Source organism: Engraulis encrasicolus, chromosome 10 (genome assembly GCF_034702125.1).
Source record: "Engraulis encrasicolus isolate BLACKSEA-1 chromosome 10, IST_EnEncr_1.0, whole genome shotgun sequence".
NCBI classification, from domain to species: Eukaryota; Metazoa; Chordata; class Actinopteri; order Clupeiformes; family Engraulidae; genus Engraulis; species Engraulis encrasicolus.
In genome coordinates, this window is record NC_085866.1 from 25,328,301 (window position 1) to 25,342,487 (window position 14,187).

At 38.9% G+C, this 14,187-nt stretch overlaps 2 protein-coding genes across 3 annotated transcripts in view; one reads left to right on the forward strand and one right to left on the reverse strand.

Moving 5' to 3' along the window:
- Positions 1-4,230, forward strand: part of LOC134456863 (outer dynein arm-docking complex subunit 1-like) — a 13,768-nt gene extending 9,538 nt beyond the window's left edge. Inside the window, exons 6-9 of the mRNA XM_063208467.1 lie at positions 2,029-2,192; positions 2,302-2,399; positions 2,624-2,714; positions 3,338-4,230. Of these exons, the coding sequence (XP_063064537.1) occupies positions 2,029-2,192; positions 2,302-2,399; positions 2,624-2,714; positions 3,338-3,463 (479 nt within the window). The 3' untranslated portion in view covers positions 3,464-4,230. The remainder of the gene's footprint in view (positions 1-2,028; positions 2,193-2,301; positions 2,400-2,623; positions 2,715-3,337) is intronic.
- A 159-nt stretch (positions 4,231-4,389) lies between these two features.
- zgc:154075 (uncharacterized protein LOC556929 homolog) lies at positions 4,390-13,688 on the reverse strand. Of its 2 annotated transcripts, none has more exons than XM_063208466.1 (14): positions 13,350-13,688; positions 12,438-12,546; positions 12,183-12,267; positions 12,018-12,091; positions 11,870-11,929; positions 11,356-11,463; positions 11,173-11,229; positions 10,551-10,681; positions 8,756-8,810; positions 6,789-6,881; positions 6,265-6,399; positions 5,847-5,948; positions 4,873-5,034; positions 4,390-4,573 (listed from the first exon to the last, which is right to left on the reverse strand). In XM_063208466.1, the coding sequence occupies exons 2-14, from the start codon at positions 12,528-12,530 to the stop codon at positions 4,445-4,447; spliced, it is 1,284 nt and encodes a 427-aa protein (XP_063064536.1). In that variant the 5' UTR covers positions 12,531-12,546; positions 13,350-13,688; the 3' UTR covers positions 4,390-4,444. The 2 variants fall into 2 exon arrangements, with proteins under 2 accessions (XP_063064536.1, XP_063064535.1); XM_063208465.1 differs by lacking the exon at positions 10,551-10,681 and adding an exon at positions 10,750-10,880.
- Between the last annotated feature and the right edge of the window lie 499 nt (positions 13,689-14,187).

Sequence of the window (14,187 nt, forward strand, 5' to 3'; positions counted from 1 at the left end):
GTTTCCTTCCAATACAAGTAACGTCACAGCCTACGTCACATAGCCTGTTTTTGTTGTTTTCAAAGTTCAAGTTCTGTTCTTGTATATTTTGTACAGTATTACCACTCAAAGGAAAATTGGTAGCATGGCCTATGTGGTTTTTTTTTTTTTTTAGGTAGGGGGGTGTCATCACCTAATCCGCAAAAAGTCCAACCCCCCCGAAGCCCGGTGGATAATTCAAACACTGGTCACAGGTTCTCATTGCAATCAGCTGAGTCAGAGCCGGTTGAATCAAAGTTGTGGCAGGGATTTTACTTTCTGAAGCTGGGAATGACACCTCTGGTAACCCATTGTAGCCTAAGGCACCTGCTAAAAAAACGCCTGCTGAATACCTAAGCCCTTTTTGGGAAAAGGTGCCCTCTGTCTATTAAAACATAAATATCTTCCTTGCCTCTGAAGCGCTTACAAACATGAAAGCCCAGGTGAAAAAGTGGTTCAATTTAGTACAATAAAAGTACGACTGAAGTGTACTTAGCATGTTAAAAGCGCACTCACACTTTTTGTGCTAAGAAAAAGTATGTTTACAATATGCTTATTTAAAGTGTACTTAAAATTAGATGTAATTAAGTTGCTCTCAAAGAAAGTACACTTTGCGAACCATACATAAAGTGCACTTAGAAGATGTTTGGCTAAAGTGTATTTAGAGGAATATACTAATAGTGTTCTAATAGTGAACTTACTAAAAGTGTATTTTTTAATAACATATTGTAATTGCACTTTTTTTAAATGCACTTTGATTATACTTCACCCAAGTGACTTCGAAGTGTGATTTTCTATAGTGCGCTTTAAAGTAAATCACTTTAACATATTGGAAGTATACTTTTTCTAAGTGCACCATGATTATGCTTCATCCAAATATATTCAAAGTGTGCTTACACAAAGTGCATTTACCCATCATGCATCATCATGCATGTACCATCATGCAATGCACTTCTTGGAGCTAAATTTCTCAAACAGAAATCCATTTACCTCTAAGGAATATCTTTGGTTTGCATGAAAATATTACTCATTGTTATATTCTGCATTTATTGTAGGAGTTTTAATATTTTTAAGTGGTACACAAAAAATGGCCATGTTCCCACCGTCATTATGATGGTCACGTATATGTTCTGGTATATATAGACTCACACTTCCCATGATATCATGGTGAGAGGTAAGTTGGAACTAGTTGTTCAAACAAAGAATCAAGGGTCACCATTCATGATCAATTCAAATGATCAACTACAGGGAGGTGGAACAAGAATGAAATAAAGTGAAATGTGTATCTGAAATCTCTGTAACAATGCAATGATTGTAAATATCCGTCGTGCTAGGCATGCATACTGTATCACTACTGTGACATGTGGCTGTGTGTAATGTACAAGCTCTGAGAGCCAGCATGGATTGTAGTATTACATTTATATTATTCGTTGTACTTGGGAGTGTACTGTAAATATACTTCAAGCATACCTGTTATATATTTACAATACTTAATATGATATACTTTTTACATACTTAAAATGTTCCAATGTAGTCCAAAGAAGCATGAAGTTAATATACTTTTATTGTACTGCTAGTAACAATAAAATGTTATAGAAGTGTACTCAAGCACACTATTAATGCCATACGAATGCATGACAAGCGTGTTTGGAGCATACTTTCAAAAGTATGCTTGTAGTGCACTTAAAGTTGTCCAAAAGCGGTGCCAATTTAGCATCCTCAGTGTGCTGCAAGTGTGCTGAAATACTGCTTTAGTAGTGCTTCAGCGCACTAATAGTGCAATGAAGCGCACTTTAAATCGCCGAAAATAGTACACTTTGTACTAAGTACGGTCAAAAAAAGTACACTTTAAGTATATGGGTTTTTCACCTGGGAGAAGTTGCATTTAAAAGTTAAGACCCTCATCTAGCATTAGAATGTGTTAATACCCACATACCACAACGTATACGCAGCATAAGGCTAACATGGGTTAAGTAGAGTGTTTGTGTTGTGTGCTGTGTTGTTCTGTAGGAATATACTCTTTGATGCAGCAGACTAACTGTGATCGCACTGCCATCGATGAACAGCTCGGAGCCTCCTGTGACAACAGGGAGAGCATGATCATGGCCTTTTTGGGCCTTTTGGAGCACCGAACCAACGAGCTACTCACCGTACAGTCCTTCCTCAATATTGAGGTGCCAGTGACAACTTCTCTACCTCGACTATTGGGGAGCCTCTTGGTTTTAATTGTGTGTGTGTGTGTGTGTGTTTGTGTGTATCCTGTAAACATATTGTCTCTTTCAGGATAGAAAATGCAGCGTCTCAACCACAGCATGTCACTTACTTGGAAAGAGTCAGCCACTGTCCCAACAAGAATTATCCGTCAGGCCACCACCACCTTGGTAAATAAAAATTAACCAACAAACTCGTGAGGAGCAGTATGTTTTAGGCTATGTTTGGTCAGAGGTGTTATTCATGGAGTTATTTATGGTTCAAGTGGGTAGGATGATCGGTAAATTGATACTGCCAAAGAGAGCCCTTACTCTTGTTTGAAAATATTTTCATTTCCAAATATGTCATCACGTTGCACCTGCACATTACTCACTGCCCCTGTTGTGTTTGTAAGGAATGAGTCTGATGAGGCGGAAGAAAGCGAACTCAACCAGGAAGAACACGTTTTATCTAGAGAGACGCTGCACAAGCATGCTTTGAAGAGGGTAAGCGTAAAAATGAAAATGAAAAGCAATAATCTCTTATACCAACAATCTCGAATGTCAAATAATTCCTTAAGCAAAACTTTATTATTAGCCTATTATTTGCGTGTTTGCTTTTCGTAAGTTCTATCTGATAAGCTGCACCCACTCAATTTAAGAAGAAAAAACACTTGTACATATGGTATATGCCAAACCTCTTTGTAAGCCCCAGGTGTCAAAATTGCAACATGGGATCATAACACTACAGGGATGGACAACTGGAGGCCCGGGGGCCACTTAAGGCCCACCTTCTCACTCAGTGTGGCCTGTAGGTTAAACAGTAATTTAAAAAAAAAAGACTAGATGGGCAATAGAGTTTATAGAGTCTATTCCTTTCAAACAATATCGGCAGTCAGTCAGTGAGCAACCAACTGCACCTACAAACTCAGCGAGTTGCAGTCAGATCTGTGGTCGTGTGGGCCTCCGATGGTGGCGATGAAAAAACGCGGCCCTCCTCATCGTAAAAGTTGCCCATCCCTGTTACACTACATAAGACATTCGGAAAAAAAACCTGTAGGATCGCTATTGCTTACAGATGGCCTACTGTCACACATCATTTACACTGGCATATTTATCTCTGAATACAGATGGAGAGAAGGAGGACCAGGCCGGAAGTGAAAAGCGACAGTGACAGGATCAGCCTCAGCACCAGCCTCCGCAGGCGCTCCCAGGCCTTGGGCCTGATGTCCGGAAGCCGTCTAGCCTTGCCTTGATGTGGAAGACCTTGTCTGGCCCTGGCCTCCAGACCTAAGACGTTGAGTCTTCTTCTGCATATTTTCTTTTTGTTTGTTTGTTTGTTTTTAACTTTGTGAGGATGATGCATCATATATTATCATATATTTTTTGCAACTTTAAATGGTACATACCCCAATATGTTAACTGAGAACCCCCATGTCTTCCACTCTAGTAACTACACTGTAAAACATTGCAGCCAGTTTAACGTAAAAAAGTAAGTTGCGCTGCTGCCTTAAATGTGAGTTAACACAACTCGAGTTAAGTTGATTTACAAACTTGAGGCAGCAGGGCAACTTACCTTTTTACATTTAACTGGCTTTTTACATTTAACTGGCTGCAATGTTTTACAGTGTAGTAGGACAAGCATTCACGCAGTGTGTCTTTTTTTCTTTATGGCATTATCTCATCTGTGACATCAGTCTCAGGGTTTTCGTCTAGTCTGAGCTTAAAAGGAAATACCTAAAATGCACATTTCTTTTGATGGAACACACTGCATTACATTTTGAAGTCTGTCAAATAAACAAGTCAATTCCGCAGTAACAAATTAAAGACATTTTTATTTCTCACTGCAAATGGCTTTTGCTGTGTAATTATACATTTTAGTGCAAAGTCTTTCTGAGGTGAAGATCATTTTACTGTTTGTCTTGGAGTGGTTTCAAGAAATCATGGAGTGGTTGGTATACAGCAAAAAGATTATCAATGATTTGCGCTCAGTTACATTCAGTTTGGTGACAGCATTATCTATTTTTCAAAAATGTATCAAAAATGTATCAAAAGTGCTGAAAATTACATTTAAAACCTAATACCTTACTATTACATCTCACATGATTATACAGATTTGAAACAAGATTTTTAAAACGCTTTCCTTCATGTCATAAAGTTAACTATGGCCAGAGAGAATACAGGAATGTAAAATATCTTTGCTATGGTCTTCATCATCATCATGACTTCCTTAATCCTTAATCCTTTTCATCAGAGGCACAAAACACCACTCTGCTCTCCAGTCGTGAGCGCTCGGCCTCGAACACCAGTCTGTGGCTAGCCAATGTCTCCCTTGGCCCGGAGCATATGAGGCTGGGATCCTTACTCTGGACGAGAAAACACACACACACCAAGGGAGAAAAACAAGTTCACATGTAGGCCTATACCATGTTTGGTGCTGGCCAGCTCTTGTCACCCATGAGTGAGTGACTGTGTCAATATTGTCTCAAAGACCCCCCTACCTCTCTCTGGACTCCTGTGACTAAATATTTCTCGAACTCGGTAAACCTTAAATGCCAACGTCGCTCGACGTCATGAAACACTTATCACATGACATTAATCAGTGACTAAGCTGACAGACAGACAGACAGAAACGAGGAGAGGAGGGAGGAGGGTAGGTACTCACTGCCACAGCGGAGATGAAAGTGTGTACTAGGTGATAATCGGCCCCACCGTGGCCCTTCATGGCGAAGGAGCCTGGGGCCCGCAGCTCGGCCGTGTGCTTAGTGGAGGTTTGTGTGAGGAAGTCAAACACAGTGATTTCCTCCCCATTGTAGTGGAGCTCCCCCTGTAGCACAGATGTGGTATTTAAACAGGCGCACAACTAAATGTGTATTATATTATATTATATTATATATACAGTATTATATTATTACTGTGTAATACATTGTAATACTCTGTAATGCATACTCTGCTACTGTACATGCAATGTTTCCTGATTAATCAACAATTTACAACCAGAAAATGCATATACAAAAATACTGTTCCCATAGAAACACTCTGAAGTACACCTCATGCTCTGTATATTTTTCAGATTTTTTGCTTTTTACAAATCACAGCCCTGGAAATATCTGCTGGTATTTTGTAATATTGTGTAGGTTAAATAAACATGTATATCTGCAAATAGATATTAGGCATCTATATATACTACACAATGAACTTGAGCCAACTTTGTGTGAATACATCAAATAATAAAAGTTTCGGTAACACTTTAGAATAATGGATGCAAAAAAGCATTATAAAGACTTAATAAATAATTAACTATTGATGAACAAAACATTAACAAACGTTTGTAAATGATTAGGAAATGTAAACAAATGCTTGTAAATGACTAGGAAATGTTATGTTAATATTTCATATTTATCAAACATTTACAAGTTGCTTGTAAATGAATAAAATAGTCTGTTATAAGGTGTGTAAAATCTTGAATATATCATTTGTAGATATTTTATAAAGCATTAATAAAGCTTAGTTAATAAAAAAACATTTGTTAATGTTTTATTCATCATTAGTTAATTATTTACTGAGTCTTTACTAAGGAACATTATTATAAAGTGTTACCAAAGTTTCAACTGAGCAAAATCATAAAATCATAGCTACCCTGCTTCCATAAATAGTGGTTTTGCGCTGGCACAACTTCTCTGTGAAGGCCACCATGGAGAAAGCTGCTGTGAGTCCTCCTTCAAATTCCATGTTAACCACCTGAAAACAGGTAAAATCACATTTGGTCTGTACTGATCCATGTGAAGTTAACGCTTGTCAACAATGTATTCAACAATGCAACAATATATTCCTGAAATTATGTGAAATGTTCCTGTTCACTTCAACTACAGCAAATATTTTGCTGAATAAGTCCACAGTGCTGCACAACTGGGTCATGTCTATAAATTCCATAGTGTTTTGCAATCACAGCTAAGATTAAAACCTTGAGCTAATTAAATATCACTGATCTGATCCATTGTAAATACCACAGCTATGGTAATTAAAGCAGAGACGGATCTTAGATTAAACTACCCACCTGATTGGTGCAGACGTCATTGTCACACTCGTACACACAGCGGCCGTACGGTCCCGTGCGCAGAGCCTCTGTCACAGACTCAATGTCAGGGAGGGAGTTTGAACAGATGACCGACACAGGCCAGCCTACACATCCCTGGAAAACAATTCAAGCACACACACGCACAGATTAACGCACGCATGCATGCATGCACACACACCCACACACACAAACAAAATCCTTTACAGTCAGATCCAACTTCTTAAAGCTCCTGTTAAAACAAAAATGGACTGAGAGACATAGTGCCCCATTTAATTATAATGACATCAATTTAATTCTGAATAAAGCTTGCACATCATGTAAACACTTCACATTTCTGAATTAAATGAAAGTTCAATGTAAACTAAACTGAACTATTTAATTCTGAATTATTAACATATTATGATCAAAACGAGCATTTAATAGCGTCTGACCTTAGTAGCAACACAAACCAATTAAATGTGTGACATTTTACAGAACTAAAGCTACAGACACTAATAAAATACCTGTTTAACTGCGTCGAGGTAGATTTTGCGAGCAGAGTATGGACAGTTTGCCTCCACGGGACAGTCTAAGCAGCGACTTGCAGCTCCCACAGGCTGCAATAAAATCAGGAAAAATATAAAAGACCCATCTGTATCTATGTGTAAAAATCAAAGTAGTTCCTGTAGTCAGAGATTCTTATGCCAAATAAAAGAAATCCAGTTTCTCCGCAGCCCACCAAGGCAGAGCAACTTGGAGGGGCTCTCCGCCATTCAATATTCCGATTGGAATTTGGAAATGAGATAATGATCTTTAAAGGTGCACTGTGGAATATTTTTAGTGGTTTATTTCCAGAAGTCATGCTGGCCATTCACAAATGCTACCTTTTTCATGAACACTTACCATCACCATCACATTGTAAATATTAATTATGACTGGGAAAATTGCACTTTTCATACATGTAAAGGGGGATCTTCTCCATGGTCCGCCACTTTGAAGACGTTTTTAGCTGCAAAACTTACTGTACTTTGGTCATACTAGCAATTACTTAATTACTCAGTAAATATTCATGAAAAGACCTTTAAACTGTGCTTTTGCCACAAGGCCCAAAGCAAAATGAAAGGACGAACGGTACTAGTTTGACTGGCACCTTGTGTGTACATTCATGCCTTTTCATTTTTAAGGCGTTGATGGCATGATAAATGATCTCTTTCAAATTACACATCTCTGATTATTTACGACTTGTGTTCCAGAGGGGTATACTAAGAAGTTGGTTCAGGAGTAAACCAGGTTAAGTTAAGAGGTAAATCATCTGATAGAAGAGCCTGGAGTTTTCATTTTCAACTTAACCTGATTTACTCCTGAACCAGCTTCTTAGTATACAGCTCCAGGCCTTTTTATTAGAATAGCATGAAAAAGTTGATTTATTTCCATAATTACATCAATAATGTTAAACTGTCATGGATTGTAGATTCATGGCCCAGTTTTTTAACTATTCCAATCATTACATTTTTTCTTTTTATATACGTTGGCCTTCTAGCTCAAAAAACCCATGAATTGGAGAATTCGCATCATTAGAATATTGTAATAAAATCACATTTTTCTTCATCAAAATTCGGGTCACATTAAATCAGTTGAAATTTGGTACTTTCTACATAACATGCAATGTTCAATACTTGGTTAGGACTCTCTCTGTCTTAATAACGGCCATGATGCGTTTAACATTGAAGTCAATGGCAAAAACAGTGCATGGGAGTTATGGAAGCCCAGATATCCTTGATGCTTTGCCGTCAGCTGTTCTTGTTTGTTGACCTGGTGTCCCACACTTCACTCTTCAATATACCCTGTAGATTTCCATGCCACGTTTTGGCGCTAACTCACCAGTTTAATTCTAAATCACCCGAAATGAAACCCCATTGAAAATGAATGGGATTTTATTTCTGTTGAGTTAGAATTAAACTGGTGAGTTAACACCAAAACGTGGCATGGAAATCTACAGGGTATATTGAAGAGTGAAGTGTGGGACACCAGGTCAACAAACAAGAACAGCTGACAGCAAAGCATCAAGGATATCTGGGCTTCCATAACTCCCATGCACTGTTTTTGCAATTGACTTCAATGTTAAACGCATCATGGCCGTTATTAAGACAGAGAGAGTCCTAACCAAGTATTGAACATTGCATGTTATGTAGAAAGTACCAAATTTCAACTGATTTAATATGACCCGAATTTTGATGAAGAAAATTCTGATTTTATTACAATATTCTAATGATGCGAATTTCCCAATTCATGGGTTTTTTGAGCTGGAAGGCCAACGTATATAAAAAGAAAAAATATAATGATTGGAATAGTTAAAAAACTGGGCCATGAATCTACAATCCATGACAGTTTAACATTATTGATGGAATTATGGAAATAAATCAACTTTTTCATGCTATTCTAATAAAAAGGCCTGGAGCTGTAGGCCCCAGGAGTCAAAAAGCTGGCAAACCTTGTTTTCTTTGCGGAAGTGGCTCAGAGATCCGAACGAGGAAACCTTTATGCACCTACAATAAGGAAATATAAAAAGAAAAACAGTCAGCAACAGACTTGTGCTTACAAATTAATAACACATTAACCTAAAATAACATAATAAGTAGTGGTGGGCCGTTATCTGCGTTAACGTGCTGCGATAATGTGAGACTCTTATCGCGCGACATAGAAAAATATCGCACGTTAATCTATTCTCAAAATATGGATTTGGGGTTTGGGGATGCGCTTCACCATAGCGTTCGATTGACAGACGCTTTCAGACTGCCCTCCAGTCACTTCGCCTCTCCACCTGTTGCTCAGCAGAGCAGACCTACTAAATATGAACAGTGTTTGCAAGCTGTAAACATTAATCTCTCTGCCGTGGTAGGTGTTGTTTTAGTGCTTTTTCATAAGTGGTAGACTAGAGAGACGTTATTGTTTGAGGTGAAGCAGACATTATTGTGTACCAGCCCGACATAGCCTACATTTCCTCACGCATTGCATGGAACACAAACAACAGTCCTGTTCCAGAAATCTTGCCTGTGCCATAATTGCAAAACATTCCGTGTGATAAACATTTTGAAGATTGTCAAACTGAAACTGTCAATATCTACTCTCGCTGAATGTTTGTGTTATGATCGCGCATTTGCGACTCATGTCAGACGGTAATAAACCTCACGGTTGTTGCAATTGATATAGCCAACCTCGCGGTAGTCGCGCTTGACTTTTTTTTTGCCAACTGAATTCATTTCGAGTTGTAGGCTAACTCTGCTGGCATTCTAACGCAGAGAACAACTGTCAGGTTTAGGCCAAATCGATGTGGGCCAGTGCTTTATGGTCTAGAACTAGCTTTAGAAATCTAGTAGGCTGGCTCTGACTTAGCTGGATCTGCTGCGCAGCTTCTCCCTCTCTAAAGGAGCCGCTGCCCTTTTTAACAGTCAGTGGCAGATTCATTCTCTCTCTCTCTCTCTCTCTCTCTCTCTCTCTCTCTCTCTCTCTCTCTCTCTCTGCCCATTAGAAATGCTGAATTGTTGAGGTCATTTTGTTTAAATGTTTGATAGATGTATCTGTATTTGCCTCTACAATTTATAGCGCTGTTCATTTTGAAATGTCAGTATATTATGACTGTAAATGCTTCCTAACATATTCGAAACACTTTTCAAATATTGCAGTGATTTTTTTTTTCATCACCAAATATCAACCATTTTTTTGATGATGAGATGCATTTTGGAAAAAAGAGATGAGCTCTGGTCTAGGCCTAGGCCTAATGCGCCATCTTAAGAAACCCCCTAGGCTTGTTTCCCTCATTATTTCGCTAGCGTGCCTATTCTGAATGAGCCATTTTGATATAGATTAATCTAGATTAATCTAGATTAATTTCATAATTACAGTGAGATTAATCTAGATTAAAAAAATTAATCTATGCCCACCCCTAATAATAATCTTATTAGGATTATATCAATAATAAATGCCTTATTGGCATTTATTGAACAAATGATTTACTTCATTTTACACATCTTTTCAGTCACTGATAGTGACATTTCGGCATTTACTAGTGGCTGACATGAACCCTATTCTAATTCTAGTGTTACCAAGTTTACCAAGTGTAACTAGCAATAGTAACAGACGACGTGAAAGACATTCCATTCCTCGTTCACGGAGCTTCATCAGTTATGGTCCAATTTAGAGGGAATGTTGGTCGTTATCCTTCTCTAGATGAAGGTAATGAAGGTAAATAATTATCATTATGGACTACTAGAGTAGTGTGTTGGCACCTTCGCCCCCCTGCCCAGTGGTGGATGAGGTCCAGGTCATGGCAGCTCTTAGCCATCAGGGAGAAGGAGCTCTCCTCCAAATTCCTCCAGTTACCTCTCACATAGGAGTGGGCAAAATGGTAGAAGCCCACCTGTAGCGGCAAATAATATAACGCAAATAAGAAAAAAGTTATTGTTAACGTCATGCGGTAGCTTGCACCTGCGGCCCCCGGCCCAGTGGTGGATGAGATCCAGGTCATGACAGCTCTTAGCCAGCAGAGCGAAGGAGCTCTCCTCTTCGTTCCTCCAGTTCCCTCGGACAAAGGAGTGGGCAAAATGGTAGAAGCCCACCTATATCAGCACATAAAATAATAGTATTACAGCAACTCCACGTTGTTGTAGTTAGTGCATATCCAGCCTTTTTGCGAGGGATGCAACACTATACATGCTACATGTACTGTAACATTGAAGTTAGAACTTCACTCACATAGGACTGGGCTAAATTGTACATGCCCACCTGCACAACCAAACAAATTACGTATTAGAGCAACAGTTGTGAAATCTTTTTTTTTTTTTTAACTTTAATTAAAAAGTATGAACTGATAAGAGAGGTGATTGTGTTTTTCTGCTGATTGATACATACCGGCTCCAGGTGCTGAATATGAATTACATCTCCAACTGCACCACCGTCTAGAAGTGTCTGCAATCAGCAATAAAGTCTTTTCATTACTAGGAAAGCATTACAAACAACTGCACAACTTGAGGACATGGGAGTAATTTAAGGTTTTTGAAAATATTTTCAATTGTAGCAAATAGAAGCAATTACCTTTATTTTGTGGATGACAGGGTCATATCGAAGAACATGGCACACTATAAGCATCACACCGCTCTCAATGCAAGCTTCCACTATCTCTGTACAGTCCTTTTCTGTCGCCTGTAAAGTATTGATAAAGTAAACAGAAAGTAACCATATAGAAGACTGTAAGCGGCCATGAATGGTAATATTAACATGTGGAATATAGCCTAGTAGAGTGGTTCCCAAACTGGGGGTCATGATGACCCCTTAGGAGATTTGCCATGGAGGTACTGCAGGGGGGTCGCAGAGAGTAGGGCCTTTGCATAAAACAGGAAAACCACTGGTTAACAGATAACAATCCCATAAATGGGTTCAAAAGTTACAGTTTGTAAATTAATTTACTTTTTCCTATGAATTCAAAATGCAGCAATAACAGCTATAAATATGTTTTGCGTTTGGAATATGGGAGGGTGGGGGTTGCAAAAGGGGGTCACAGCAGGGAAAGTTTGGGAACCACTGGCCAATCATGGAAGCGTTGTCTTACAGCCATGGGTTTCTCCAACAAGACATGGTAGCCTTTTCTGGCCAGTGCAACTGCTGGATCCTAGTGGGGGAAAGGGAGAGACGATATCTTTAATAAAAAGGCAACATTTGAATAAGATGATGGCAGTATGTTGATATTATATATCCACCTTATGGAGTCGGTCAGGGGTACAGATAAATACAGCATCTGCAAACTTGTCCCTCTCTGCTATGGATCTCCAATCTGTAAAATAATGTGAGTTTAATGGTGCGTCAGCCCTTGTTTTGAATTGATACTGCTGTTTTGTTACTTGTGATAGGAACTACTCCCTTACCATCAAATACATTTCCATGTGGAATTTGATGTTTTTCTTGCAATTTGACTCGAGCAAACTTCCTTGGATCTGCCACACCAACTACCTGAGGGGCAAATTGTGCATTGTAGAACCTCACACCAAACTTGCTCTCATCAAAATGACTTTCAAGGTCTATGCATCAAAATTTAACAACACATTTGGTTCATACAACTTAACTCTAGTCTTAATTATCATGTAGTGTATTATAGTAGTATTAGTATTATGAGTTGTTACCCGCATGCGTTCTGGGTGAAGAGAGGCATAACTGGAGTAGGTGTCCCCACGATTACCAGCCCCAACCACAATCACATCCACAGGTGAGGACATGGTGACCTTCACTGTACTGATTGAAACGAGGCATAGTACATTGTGAAGAGTAGGAGGAGATAGCCTATACTAACCATCATACTGTGTGCGTTCCCAATATGCGACCTTGTTTCCTCCACTTGTGCTTGTGGCCTCACACCAGGACGTATTATATTAAATATGTCATGATGACATCACTGACAACAGCATTATATTTCAATATCCTGCAAGAGCTCAATTGTAAAGTCTTTTTTCTCATTTGTAATTGGGATGGTGAATGAAAAACAATCCCCCAAAAGTTGTTGTGGCTAGGCTGACAGCAGGGAAACGTTATTGTTTTCTCCACGGAGGAGGGGCTTGGAGGTGGGGCGAGGCCACAAGCAGAAGTGGAGGAAGCAAGGTCGCATATTGGAATTCGCCCACTATGTGAATTCAAGAACACTACTTCATGCTTTATATAAGTTTTGCATGTAAGATCAATACAAATGCTTCTGATACCTACATTTTGATTTCAAATCTACTGTGCAACATTTTTTACTTTATTCCACCACAGAGTGAAAGCTTTGGCATTGTATGGATCTCTACCCCATACAATGTAGCCTGCAGCTGCTGCATAGTCTAAAGACTACTGCCTGTGCCTATTAATTTGTTCTTGGTTGCATACAAAAATAGAGAAATATTAGGTCTATCTCTTTTCAGAGTTGTTCTATGATCCACTTTTCACCTCCATTTAACCAAAAATAGGACATTGCAATCTTCTGCTCTGCTTATCGTGTTTACCAGGACAGCAGCTGTATTGTCATAGAAAATCAACAAACCAGCAGCAGTGAAGGAACTCACCTATTATCTTATTCGATTTTCCACTATCGTATGCACCAGACTGAGCCCTGAGAGAAAATTAACTCCAAATCAAGGTAGGTTAACAGGTTGGCAGGGTTATTTGAGGACATAGAGCCTGTCAGGGGAGACAGGTGCCAAAGGACTTTGCTCTTTTCCATCCGGAAGTGATGGGTCTAAACTGTGGCTGGTGATTTTTGCCGTTCCATTTTAACACAAACGTTAGTGCTGTAGAGTAAGGCAGGCTCAAAGTTAGTGTTTGAGGTTCAAAACACATAAAAATACAGTAAATCCGCGTGCCGATGAGTGGCTATATTGACAGAAATTTCTGATTCTGCCACCAACTCGTGACGCCATTTCAAAACAAATCAACGAGATAACAAGAAAGCGTTTATGACTCAACTTACCCTGAACAAAGACTGACAGCTCCACCTAGCGTTCAGTCAAACCACACCACCAGAAGGCATCTGTAATTGGATCAAAATGCTGGTCAAATTTTGTCTGCCTGTCTACCATCAAACATCCTTTGATATTAGACTTATTTATACCTTATACGTACGGTAGGCTAATTTCTGTTTTATGCTTGTATCCAAATGGTTCTGCTGCATGAAGAAACACACAATTACACCTTTGCATATGATCAAGTTTATTTAATAGTCATGAAATAATCGTATTGTAATTTTAATATCTGACATAAGTGGTTGAATTACATGAAGTGATTTCGATTAACACCTTTTATGCCTAGTAGGCCTATGACAAGTGAAAATTATACAAAAACAATAAACAATGTTTTATATTTCGATACCTGTAGCGTCCACCCATTGCATAAAATATGTAATAT

What these genes read in the sequence shown, in the direction of transcription:
- zgc:154075 (XM_063208466.1), bottom strand. Translation starts at nt 12,530, where the DNA reads ATGTCCTCACCTGTGGATGTGATTGTGGTTGGGGCTGGTAATCGTGGG. An exon ending in TTCACCCAGAACGCATGCGG is followed by an intron (nt 12,268 to 12,437) that starts GTAACAACTCAT and finishes TTTGCCCCTCAG; the next exon opens with GTAGTTGGTGTGGCAGATCC. An exon ending in CCCCTGACCGACTCCATAAG is followed by an intron (nt 11,930 to 12,017) that starts GTGGATATATAA and finishes TTCCCCCACTAG; the next exon opens with GATCCAGCAGTTGCACTGGC.